The 13,619-nt window shown below is 44.8% G+C and overlaps 1 protein-coding gene across 4 annotated transcripts in view; it reads right to left on the bottom strand.

Annotated features, from left to right (window-relative positions):
- The window catches only part of FRMD3 (FERM domain containing 3), a 345,965-nt gene that overhangs the window by 43,444 nt on the left and 288,902 nt on the right, over window positions 1-13,619 (bottom strand). For all 4 annotated transcript variants that reach the window (XM_066367922.1, XM_066367920.1, XM_066367919.1 and 1 more), the window contains exons 11-13: window positions 9,466-9,540; window positions 9,093-9,161; window positions 1,509-1,633 (exon numbers count right to left, since the gene is read on the bottom strand). In XM_066367922.1, the coding sequence (XP_066224019.1) occupies window positions 1,509-1,633; window positions 9,093-9,161; window positions 9,466-9,540 (269 nt within the window). The remainder of the gene's footprint in view (window positions 1-1,508; window positions 1,634-9,092; window positions 9,162-9,465; window positions 9,541-13,619) is intronic.

Raw genomic sequence — 13,619 nt, 5'->3', positions numbered from 1 at the left:
GAAAGTGCCCAGTATCCAGATTTTAAATGATGAAACCAAAATCACATAAAGTGAAGGAAAACATGTTATGTTTGAGTTCAGGGTTCCAATAACTTTATTGCAAGTGAGTTGCTTTTTAACACATTGTTGACCGCTCACAAGTTAGCTCGTGTTTGCACTTGCATTGGCTATTTCAATTTTTGAAACTCAGGGTAATACAGGATTATTGTATTTGTGACTCTTCGCCCTGAAGGGTGAAATTCAAAAAACAGCAGACCGTTCTATATTTTCATGCGGACTCCTTTTCTTCCCACTCCTCCAAGCGTGAGATCACAAAATCAAAGGTACGGTAAACAAAAACAAATCAGTGTTGAGCCATCTAAACTTGGACTATCTTCTAAACGCTCGCAGTGTGAACATACATATCAAGGATGCTGTAAAATCTTTCTTTGTCGTGTTCAATCCAACTAGAACGTGTAAAGTGTGTGTTTCAAAAGGAAAGCACAGCGAAACCAGATATATTTGTAAAACATGTTGCGTACCATTACCCGTAGGTGATTGCTATACAGTATACCACACCAAAAAAATAATAAAATATATAATATGTAGCAGATATGTACAAAGTTTTATTTAAACTTATTATGTATAAATAAAGTATACTGAAGTTTATTTAGATTGTTTTACTTTCATACTCAATTATAAAAAAAATAGCCAGTGACATGAAATAACTTCTATGTATAATTGACAATGTGTTAATTTCCTTTGAAATTAATAGGAGTGTGGTATTTGTTTTACCAGGTATCTGCAGCAAGCATATATGATGAGATCCTTCCCTGAAGTGAGTTCTTAAAAGCACAAAAATAAGCCTGGAAGTACACATATTATAGTCTTAAAAATATAACAACTTTTGGATTGAAGTAGACTCTACATATTTTAGCTTATATCAAAACTGTCAGACAGGGACTTATGGAAAAGGGAATAGAGGCCGGAGAAATACTGAATCAGAAAGGGGATGACCAGTGTGGAGATACTTGTGGATGATTCTTTATAACCAGTAATTTGATTGTGATTACCAAAAACCTCGCCATCCAATAGCGCTTTCTGCAGTGATGAGCATGTTCTCAGTCTGAGCTAAGATGGTAGCCATTCGGCACACGTGACTATCAAGCATTGGAAATCTAGCTAATGTGGATGAGGAACAGAATTTTTTAACTAATTTAAACATGGTTTTAAATAGCCACACCCAGCTAGTGGCTACTATATAAAGCAGTGCACGTCTAACACTAACTATTACTGCTTTAATGTGTAATTTTAGGGATGCTTTGTATCAGTGAATTCTCTCCAGGAGAAACTGATAGAACTCTCAAGACAATGCAGTCTTCCAGCTGCAAACAATTACTAAAAACACAGTTTATGACTCACGCCCACCCCCACCCCAACCATTACCCAAGCACCCAGGATCGGTGCCTCCTCGCTCATTCTTCCAGGGTAAGCCTGCCATGGTGGCCTCTGGGAGGACAGGTACTTACCCTCACCTGGTGGGAAGTCCTCTTCCTGCTCACTGGGGGAAGGCAGCAGGGGCTGCAGGGGCTCCATGTTAATGATGAGCTGTTTGTTCAAGGAGTGGGAACTGCGGCTCTGAGTAATGTTGGCTCTGCAAACAGACAACCAGAGGGAGTTGGTTTCCATTGTAGACACCGGCCCCTCCATCTCATACTGTAGACTGTAGACTCTCAAAGTGGGTTATGCCAGTGAAACACAATATAACATTCAAGACACATGGCCCTTTTTATCCTTAAGGTCCTGACAAAATGTCTGTGTGTTCTAATGCAAAACAGTGAAAGAAAATATATTTCCCCATATGTTGTTAGACTTGGGCATGCTAGGTTAACAACACAGGCATTTCAAAAAGGCATGGGAGGCAGGTATCACTGAACTAGACATGCAGAAAAGTGAATAAGGGGAAAGACTCAAACTAATTTAATAACCACCAAAAAACAAAAACAAAACCTCTACTAGGCAGGTGGCACAGATGTCCCATAGCTACGAGCTACTGTAGTGTTGCTGGATGTCCAACGTTGAATATCAGTATTTAACATTTTTGTTCAAATTCACACCCCAGTCATCTGCCAGTTACAGAACCCAGTGCTGCTTTCTTTTGCAAGGAGTACACATGTGGCCCTAGCTGGGTGGGTCAGTAGATAGAGCACCGTACCCCAGTGCACCGAGGTCACAGGTTCGATCCCCAGCCAGGGCACATATGAGAAGCAATCAATGAGTGCACAACTAAGTGGAACAGGTTGATGATTCACTCTCTCTCACACCCTTCCCCTCTCTTTTTCTCTCTCCCACCTCCTCTTTCCTTCCTTTCAAATCAATGGAAAATTTTTTTTAAAAAAAAGGAGCACACATGTGTGTCAGTGGCTGTGATAGGCAGCAGACGTCAAGGAAACCATGTGTGTCCCATCAAGACTACAGGCTGCCTGGGAATCCCATATACACTGCTCGCTGCAGGGGGTGGGCTCCGGCCTCACAGAGAGGAAGGTGGGGGCCTCTGGTGGGGGAGCGAGCACCTTTTCTGCCAAAACCAAAACCAACTCATCCTCCAAAGATGGTGTCAAACGTCTCCTTCCCCTAACTACTCCTCTGGATTGGCCTCACAATACACACTCTCCTGTTCTCTGCTCACTCTCCATTCTTCTACAACTCACTACGTTCACCACCTCTGTCTCTCTGTAAATACGGTTGCACTAATCATAATGAGCCCCACCTTGATAAGCTCTCCTAGGGCAGAGACTGGCTCATCCATTCTTATTTGCCTTACAGCACTTCAAGTGGCACCCTGAAAGGGTGTTCAGGTTTGAAACTAATTGCAATCCTGGCTTGACATAATTGCCATTTCAGACTGGCCAGAGTGTTCCCCAGACCAGTTGACTGAACGGCCTTTCACCCCAGGTGGGCATTACTGTTGGGAATGGGGGACAGGGCATTGGGGAATATCAGGATGCCTGATAGCATCACAAACTGAAAACCCCCTACAGCTGGCACTGGCTGGAAAGAAAATTTATGAGGACTTGCTTGACCATGGAGTCCTTTTCTTCATTATTTCATTCTATAATTACTTATTTTGCAATATGTACATACTGCCCTGATCTAGGGAACTGTGGTCCTTGCCTCAGTAACTGTGTAGAACAGCAGTTTTCAAACTTGTTTCACTGAGACACTTTAAGAAATATTACCTCTCTGTACATATAAAATACATGCACACATACAGAAGACACACAACTAAAGTGAATGTTCCATGCAGCAATAGTTGCTATTGTTATGTGTAATTCACTGGGGATCTTTTAAATTCTATTTCATTTTGTTTTAAGTGCTGGTCTTGACCTCTATTTGCACTTCACGATGCATTAACATGCGACAGCCACAACTGGAAAAACATGCATCTCATGGAGGAGACTGATAGCTCAAGGTTCCATGGGAACATTCAGGAAGTTCGCGTGAGCCTGGCGTGAGTGCGGTGAGTCAGAAAGGGGAAGGAAGGAAGGAAGGAAGGAAGGAAGGAAGGAAGGAAGGAAGGAAGGAAGGAAGGAAGGAAGGAAGGAAGGAATAAGAGGAGGAGATTAAAATTTCCATCTTTTTCTGGGAAGGGTTCTCAGTTTTTGAGCTTTTGTGGGATATCCTCTGGACCTGTGGCCATAGATGACTGATTCTAGCTCTGCAGAGGACAGCATGTCACCATGTTTGTGTGACACATGTAGCTTTCTGACCTCTGAAAAGCTCACCAACCCATTGTTGCACAAATCACCTCTGAGTCACTGTGTTCCATCACTGACCTCCAGGCCAGCTTTGCTGGCAGCGGTCCTGCCTTTCAGACATCACTGCATATGCTACAACAAGGAGGGGCCTGCAGTGAACTTTTATTGAGGGTCTTTTGCTTCCCATCAACATTCTCCCAACACTCTTCAGTAGGAGATGTCAAGCATCCTGCCGCTTGCCTCCCCACATTGCAATGTTTGGGCAATTGTCTAGTGCTGGGACAGGCACCCGCTTGGCACTGGATGGTCAGGAGAATGCTGACTCAGCCCCTGCACTCACAGGTTCCTCTGCTTTGATGCAGCAGAGATCCATGGCCAGGATCAGGGGGTCTAGGGGCTGCCTAGGGTTAGGCCAGATGGTCCCTTTGGTGGGTTACAACCCTAAGACTCTCCAAGTCTATGCTTCAGAGATTCAAATAACTTCCCTGCTAAGTGCAAGACTCAGATAAACCCAAAGATGGATACAACTAGGGGTTTTCCTGGAGGACCAAGAATCCGGGGCACCAGACCTTGATCCTGGGCACTAGGACAGCTGGATGGAAAGACTTAAGCTAAACTAGAATCAAAATGCAAGACTTCCACCTTTCCCTACCAACTCCTTTAGACTCAAGGTTACTTTTTTTTAACCTCTCTTTTTATAACCTTTTTAATGGTGCCAACTGATCCAGACTTCAAGCACAGTTGTTCTAATAAATTTAATAGCAAAATTCAAATGGCCCTTAAGTTTATGCAGTGATTTGTATACACTGTTATCTTATTTGTTTTTTCCAATGTGCCTATAAGCTTGGCAAGAAAAAAATACCATATTTACAGATGAGGAAAATGAGACTCATCGATCTTATGATTTGACTAAAAACACTCAGAAAGGCAGACTCAGGACTCAAACCGAGATCCTCTGATTCCTAGCCCTGCACTTTGGCCATGCCCCACACTGCCTTTCTGCATGTTTGATCCTGACCACGTCCTGTGAGCCCTAGTGTCCTGCCATCCACGGTCGTCCAGGGTCTCACTGTGTCAGGCAGTTTTCTCTAGGATGTGCTGACGACTGATCAGCTCCTGCTCCACCCTTTCACCTGAGTCCCCGAGGTAATAACTTCTATGCCGGGGTCCCCTCAGGCCAGGCGAGGTCCACACCATGTTTCTGTACTCTCACAATCCACCCATCAGCTGACTATGCAAATATGCCTGACCCACTGTGCAGCCCACACGTGTGTGCCATCCGGGCAGAGAGCAGCTTCCAGATGAAACTGTGCTTAAGAACTCTATCAGAGTAGAAAGTTTTTTGGGGGGAACTACAAGAATATTCTAAGATTGGTTTTAAATAATGATAACATAAAATACAGCAACCAAAACAAGGCTCACAGAGTTTCTGCACCCCTTCTCGGAGCAAAGGAAGTGCTGCTAGCCTGTTATCAAAAACACCATCTAAACAGACTCGAATGGAAACACGTCTGTCAGCTTCTACCCCCCCATTTTTGAGTGAGAGACAATAATAATAATATCACCATCTCACATGTGTATGGCCCTTTAGAATTTTTAAATCACTTTATTTTAATCATCATAATGAAACCTCAAAGTTGGGCTAAGTGATATTATAAATCTCATTTTATAGATAAGTAAACTTAAACTGATCTGAAAAGGGTAGTGACTTACCCAAAACCACACAGCTGGCAAGCAACACAGGCAAGGTTAGAACCCACTGTGACTCCTAGACAGGTGCTCATGTTAGATACAAATGCTACCTCTGGGTGTCCCCTGGTGGTGGCTACTGTGCACAGGTAGGTGGCTCACACAGCCATCCCTGGGCTCACCAGGCCTCTGAGATGGGCAGGTGATTTTCACCAAATAGCCAGTCTGGTGGGCTTGCTTGGGGATCCTGTCATCAGCAAGGATCAGCAAACTAAAATGAGAAGTAGCATCTTCTCTTTTTGAAAAAGTAAAAATAAAAATCCCAAGACAGTGTTCTCAGTCTGTCTGTCTGTGTCTCTCTCTAGACACACACATCTCAGCAGGAGTAGCAGTCCATGAATTTGTCGTTCTTTGAAGAGTAGAATCTCAAGTGTGAGGAAATAGCTAACTGAAGACTTATGGTCACCATTCTAGACTAGCAGTCATCTCTGAACACCGCCAGAGAAAGAGAGCTCATTATTATACTCACTTTTGACAGCCACATCAAAGAAGTCAGAAAAATTAAGAAATAAAATAATTGATCATGGGAAACAATTTCCTACCATGTAACTGGCTACCAGGAAGGGCCAAGAATAGTGACCCACATCACCGTGGCTCTGACCACACACACTGCTGCCCCTTGGGAGGTCAAGGGCCCCAGGGCAGCACCTTGGACAGATCTCAGGTCTCAGAAAATCACAGAAGTGGGGCTGTCATCCCATGCTCCTTCTTCATACAATTACTCAACAAATATGTACTGACCACCTACTATGTGCCCAGTCTTGTGTTAGGTGGTGTTGGGGAATATGGAATATCCAACACAGACACAAGCCTGTCTGTCCTTCCAGAGTTGGCTCTATTATCATTAATTCAAATAAAATCTTCCTTGTATTGTCAAAGATTTGAGAGATACTGCCAAGGAACGGAGGACCAGAGAGGCATCATGAGGATGTGAACTCAATCAGCTTTCACAAACATGTAATCGGGAAAGAAGGGGGGTGCCAGACAGTCTCCCCAGGGTCTGCAGGTCCTCGTATACAATCCTGGGGGATTTTAGAAGATTCCAGAAAGGGAAACTACAAATCAGGTGGTACCTCATTTCCCATATCCCCTCTGGTGGTTCAGTCCACTCCAGAAAAAGCTTTTCATTAAGGCCAACCTGCTTCCTTCATCCCTTTGACCCTCAGTCATCTAGGGCTGGCTATTTGAGGTGTTAGGCCATGGACCACATAGCCATCACCTGGGAGCTTGTTAGAAATGCTCATTCATATCAGAATTCGTGTTAACATGATCTGCAGGGGATCCCGGAGCGAGGTAAGCCTGGAAAAGCTCTGATCTAGGAAGCCTGAATTCCCACTAATTATGAAAACTTCAATTTAAAAGAGAAGTATTTTAAAATTTCTGATCTCATTAACCATCCACAGACTATACCTACAGGACTCTTGGAAAGCTTTATGCATTTGGAATTTGTCTCTCTGAAAGTACATGGTTAAAAACAGTTGCCCGCTCTGTGTTTGTGCCATCGAGACGCTCCCCAGCATTACTTCACTCTGTTTCCTTAAGATCAAACACTCAAGCTTCAAGTTAAAGAAAGCCCAAGCTAGGCCCCTCAGGTAGCCTGTCTCCCAGCTTCTAAGAGAATGGCAGATGCTACAGACAGAAGATGCACAGACTCACGTGTGCCCCTCCCCAAATGCATGTCCTTAGATAAATCATTTAATTTCCCCAACACACCAGTTCCCTTGTCTACAAAATAGAAGCATCATACCAGGTAATCCCTAAGGTCACTTCCAGCCCAAAGACTCTGGAAAAGTTCAAATAATATGGTATTTTTTTGGGGGGGGAGTTATTATTATTATTAATTTTAATGGGGTGACATTAATCAATCAGGGTACATAGGTTCAGAGAAAACATCTCCAGGTTATTTTGACATCTGATTGATTATGTTGCATACCCATCACCCAAGGTCATATAGTCTTCTGTCACCTTCTATCTGGTTTTCTTTGTACCCCTCCTCTCCCCCCACCACTCCCGGTAACCACCACACTCTTGTCCATGTCCCTGAGTCTCATTTTTATGTCCCACCTATGTATGGAATCATATAGTTCTTAGTTTTTTTCTTATTTACTTATTTCACTCAGTATAATCCATGTTGTTGTAAATGATCCAATGTCACAAATGATGTTTTATCATTTCCTCTTATTTGTTTTTCCTGCACTGAGTAACCACAATTTGCAGTGGAAGAAGAGCTATTTAAAAAAAAAAAAAGACTTGTCATTGATGTGTGAGCTGTAAGACTTTCACAGGGAGTGAACCAGGGTGCCCCAGCCAAGTGCTCCAGCTTCCCACACCCCAAAGTTTCCTCCTGCTTCTCGAAGCAAGAAAGACAGGTTTGGCAGACTTGCATGTGACAGCTTCCCACTGGGTCATCTAAACAGGGAATGAATTATCATCTGCGCTTATCTGCATGGCTCTCATGCTGATGTCTCTGCTCCTGCGTGGTAGAGGAGTGACATCGGGGCACCCATACTGGGGGGCATGCCCACACGTCCGAGAGACCATGATCTCCTCCTGTCCAGCAAAGCAGGTGACAAGGCAAGAGGAACCCAGTTCAGCCAGTCACCCAGGAAAGAGAGAAGGGGCACACCTGAGCCTCAGGGAGACTCCACCTAGTTCAAAGACAGGAAGGAGGGACAGCTGCCAACCAGTGTGTGGGAACTTCCTAAAGAACATACCGTATTTCCCCATGTGTAAGACGCTCCCTTTTTCAAAAAATTTGGGGTCTAAAAACTGGGTGCGTCTTATACAATGGTTGTAGTTTTTTTACTTGCATTTCCTGCTTTTTCACGCTTGTTGTCTTTTTTTCAAATTTCAGGCCCCTAAATTAAGGTGCATCTTATATATGGGAGCATCTTATAAATGGGGAAATACAGTAGCTTGTGATGATCTTACCCTCAAAAGGGGGAGCATCGTGATGACAATGTTCATCTTCAGATATTCAGCATGTTTGAGGTTTAGGATGTACCATGACTTGTGTACACTGTGGTGGTATGAAGTCCAACATGGCCAAGAGAATATTTAATAGCTAAGAATTACATATACTACCACCTGAATGAAGACATGTACCTTTGAACCAATGATTATCAAGTCCTCATTCTGGCAAGTGACCCTTGGAAATAAAGAGTTCAATGAGCTATGAGCACCCCACCCTGTCAGTGAAAAAGCCTAGGAGTGGGGCTGATGGAACCGCCACATCTCCTGAGCAGAGGCAGGAGCAGAGGGCAGTTCTAAGAGGACAGAATGATGGACTCAGCCAGAAAACGACACAGCCTTGCCTCACACACACCCTGCTTATACACGTGACCCTCAAAGTCAAATCAAGCCAGTAACTCTCCACAGAGCAAATAACCCAAAATGGAGCCACGCCGTGACTCAGCCAAATCTGCCTGAAAGAGCTTCCCAGGACAGGAGAGTGCCATGCCTGGAACCAGGGCCGAAAGGCAACACGGAGCCTGGCATCTGGTGCCCTGCCACGCTTTCCCATCACAGAGGATTTGGCAGAGCCAGCATTTAAATCCCTCTGTCCATCCCAGAAGCATCCCAGAGCCCCGGGAGCACCCCACTCACCTGTGCACCTCCGGAGGCTCCCTCTGGATTTTGGAGCTTGCCTCCACCACCTCTTTGGCAACCTTACCACTGCAAAAGACAAGAACACATGTCTGTGCACAGACAGAGCGGAAGGGAGGGGTGTGGACATGCATTATTTTTAAACTTCACAAGGGTCTGACCCAGCTCTAGGAAGCCACATCTACTCTCCCTCCATGTGGGGAGGTTACTGTAGAATTTGAGGGTGCCCATGAGCATAAAGATGAAGTGGAAAGGGAGGACCAAAATAGAGGCATAAGCCAGAAGAGTGTAGTGATTTAGAAGCAAAACATTCCAGTGTAAATGCCTGTCCCCTACCCCAACCCCATCATCAAAATGGAACCATGGTACCCACCTATATCGGAATCTACTTCCTTTAAAAAATATCTTGCTGCTTGACACAGTCTTGATCTGACTGGACTTTGCATACCTTTAAGAAAAGTAAAGCAGACATGGTAGTGACGGTGGAAAGTCCAAGCAGGACATGTTATAAAGCGTAGCAATCTGGTATTTCTAAATGCCAGGAAGAAATACTTTTTATCGTGAGTTGGAACACACACACACACACTTGAAAGAAAAATTCAGAAAAGAGTAATTTTTCACTGTATTTACAGCCTGATCTTTTCTATGTTCTTTTTACTCTTTTTAAATGTTGTTGACCCGTACGTTCTGTCTCATAATCCGTCACAACGTCACGACTTGCATAAAGGACAGACAATCCTGATGCTCGGGGGATTCCTTCCCAACTTCTATTTGAAAGGGCTGGGGAGGACGGACAGTGACACGCGGCATCACTGAGTTTCTTGCTGCGGTACCAACACTGCCGCGTGAGACAGCTTCTTGGTGGGAGACACAGGTCACTCACCGTGTCACAAAGAATGTACCTACTGTATACCACCCGAGAGAAGGCATGAGGGCTCATGTCACCATGGAAATGGTCTCTGGCTTTTTAGTATTTCCCTAATTAAGTCACCGTGACCCAGTGCCCTTTGAGAGAACCCGCACCAGCAGATGACTAAGACACATGAGGGACAGGAAGCCCTGCCAAGCCCTGAGGCAGCACTCTGAGGCCTCTGGTAAACACGAGCAAACACCACTCTGAGAAACACTCCAGAACACAGGCTGCCCAGAGGTCACGCACGGGGCACGGACTTACTGTGATAGCTGAGGATGCCTCTACATCAGGCACTCTACGCCTTATGCAGTTACATCCAACAAATTAGAAAGATGGTCTCCTGGGGTTCAGGATCATTTTTAAATACTGATAATCACAATATCTTAATTTCAAAAATCCACACTACGAACAGTATGTTCTATAATTCTGAGCAAAAGTGTGCACACAGCCAGAGCTCCAGCTCAAAGCTTCTGTGTGGCCAGTGATCCCCAGCCTGAGCCCCTCAAAGCCTTCGCTCACTCACTGGGGAATTCTTCACTGAATGCCTAGCCTGCTCTGGGCACCACACCAAGCTCAGGAAGGGCGCTCTCCATATTCCTGGAGTGTGAGGCTGAGGAGGGAAAATGGATTAGTCTAGAAGCCACGCAAATAAGTGATAAATGTATATTCCAAGCTGTGGAGTGTGCTATGAGGGAAAAGATGTAATGAGAGTACGGGTTAGGGTGACAGGGCCAGTCTGGGAGCTGGTCTGAGGAGGGACATCTGAGCTGAGATCAGGGATGAGAAGGTGTTAACCAGGGCAGGTAGTGGGCAGTGCTCTGGGCAGAAGGCCTTACGTGCACAAGAGCCGTGAGCCTGAGCACTAGCAGAAATAAAACAAAAACCTGATGTTCATTTCCCCATGTTATTACTGTTATTACCTTTCTCTCTGTCTTTCTCTCTCACATTCTCTCTCTCTCTCTCTCTCTCTCTCTCTCTCACACACACACACACACACACACACACACACACACACACACACTCATACACACACACTCCTGCACGACTTCCCTCCAACTTAACAGAACCTGACCTTGGCCTGTCTTTAAGGATTTTGGTCTTTGCCTTCAGAAAAATGGAAACTATAGTAACAGTCTCTGCCAAGAAGCCCCGTCTCCCTGTCCACCTCTGCAAACAGCCTGAGCCAACAAAGGAGGGCTGTGATAAAAAGAGTGAGCAGAGAGAGAATAAGATGGAAGCAGAGGGGGGCACAGGCCTGAGGAGGGGGCTCCTGTCAAGGCAGAGTCCAGAGAACATGGAGTGGAAGCCCTAAGACAGGCAGGAGCACATGAGACCCACACCCAGACTGGCCGACACCTGGGACAGTTCTGCTGGCAGAGCTGGGTGGCAGACCACACCTAGCAAAGAGGAGAAAAATCCCCAGTAAGCTGGCTAAGTGAACAACATCCTGCTGAGCCCTCTTCCCCTGTGAGGACTCATCTGCCCTGGGCCCACCTGCCCCCCACCTCTGGCCCTAGAGAGCTGAGGGTGGGCCTGACACGCTTTCCACTGGAGCCCGAGCGGAGGGGCAGCCCCACCTCCCTCTTCCTGTCTTCTCTGCAGGATTGCTGCTCCCATTTCCCCAGAGGTACAGGGATGAGAAACCTGTAAAGGAGTTTCTATGGTTTGTTGTTGATTTCGTTGCTGCTGTTAGTGTTGACCTAAGGATCTGGGGGCAAGGCAGTCTGCTAAAAAAATTAAGAACTTTAATTGGAGCATTTCGAATTCAAACTAAACTCTGTGCCCAGATTATAGAAGACACCAAAAGCTCGACGGGTGTGGCTAGCACAGCATCACCATGACCCTCTCCTGGAGAGGGGTGGCAGCACTAGGCTTCCCTGGGTCAGCCTCAGCTCCCACCTCCCAGCCCCTCCAGGAGGCCGCTGCCTTCTCCATACACGGAGCACAGTGGGAGGCCTCCAAACCGCAAGCAACATAAACACTCCGAGTGCCTCCAGAAAAACAGGTCAAAGGACACATTTCTCAGAGAAAGCGAATAGCTGTCTACTCAGAATGAGAGAAGTGAAAAAAGCATTGGCCTTTTTCTGACAGCTGATTGCCCCTGGTGATTATTTGTGTCGGTTGATTTGCTCAGAAACACTCTCCTAAGAGCAGCACCGCCACTTCCCTGACCTCCCAAATGCCCAGGTGGACTCCGACAACGTTTGGGTTGAGTTCTTTCATGAAATATTTTTTTATTAATTTTAATAAGGTGACATTGATAAATCAGGGTACATATGTTCAGAGAAAACATCTCCAGATTATTTTGACATTTGATTATGTTGCATACCCCTCACCCAAAATCTAATTGTCTTCTGTCACCTTCTATCTGGTTTTCTTTGTGCCCCTCCCCTCATCCACCCCCTCCCTCTCCTTCCCCCCCATCCTTCCCCCCCCCCCTCCGGTTACCATCACATTCTTGTCCATGTCTCTGAGTCTCATTTTTATGTCCCATCTATGTATGGAATTATATAGTTCTGTTTTTTCTGATTTACTTATTTTGCTCAGTATAATGTTATCAAGGTCCATCCATGTTATTGTAAATGATCCGATGTCATCATTTCTTATGGCTGAGTAGTATTCCATAGTATATATGTACCAAAGCTTTTTAATCCACTCGTCCTCTGACGGACTCTTGGGCTGTTTCCAGATCTTTGTTACTGTGAACAATGCTGCCATAAACATGGGGGTGCATTTCTCCTTTTGGACAGTGCTATAGTGTTCTTCGGGTATATTCCTAAAAGTGGGATAGCTGGGTCAAAAGGCAGTTCGATTTCTGATATTTTGAGGAATCTCCATACTGTTTTCCACAGTGGCTGCACCAGTCTGCATTCCCACCAGCAGTGCAGAAGGGTTCCCTTTCCTCCACATCCTCACCAGCACTTATTATGTGTTGTTTTGTTGATGAGCGCCATTCTGACTGGTGTGAGGTGATATCTCATTGTGGTTTTAATTTGCATTTCTCTAATGATTAGTGATGTTGAGCATTTTTTCATCTCCTTATTGACCATCTGTATGTTCTCTTTGCAGAAGTGTCTATCCATTTCTTTTGCCCATTTTTTATTAGATTTTTTGTCTTCCTGTTGTTCAGTTTTACAAGTTCTGTATAAATTTTGGTTATTAACCCCTTATCAGATGTATTGTCAAATATATTCTCCCATCGTGTAGTCTTTTTTTCTGTTCTTATTGTCTTAGCTGTGCAAAAGCATTTTAGTTTGATATAGTCCCATTTGTTTATCCTGTCTTTTATTTCAGTTGCCTGTGGAGATAAATCGGCAAATATATTGCTGCGAGAGATGTCGGGAGAGCTTACTGCCTATGTTTTCTTCTAAGATGCTTATGGTTTCACAGCTTACATTTAAGTCTTTTACCCATTTTGAGTTTATTTTTGTGAATGGTGTAAGTTGGTGGTCTAGTTTCATTTTTTTGCAGGTAGATGTCCAATTTTCTCAACACCATTTGTTAAAGAGGCTGTCTTTACTCCATTGTATGCCCTTACCTCCTTTGTCAAATATCAGTTGTCCATCAGTTGTGGGTTCTGTTCCATTAATCTATATGCCTGTTCTTATGCCAGC

The sequence above is a fragment of the Saccopteryx leptura genome, chromosome 2 (assembly GCF_036850995.1).
Source record: "Saccopteryx leptura isolate mSacLep1 chromosome 2, mSacLep1_pri_phased_curated, whole genome shotgun sequence".
In the NCBI taxonomy this organism is placed as follows: Eukaryota; Metazoa; Chordata; class Mammalia; order Chiroptera; family Emballonuridae; genus Saccopteryx; species Saccopteryx leptura.
This window is presented reverse-complemented; position numbering and strand designations above follow the sequence as displayed.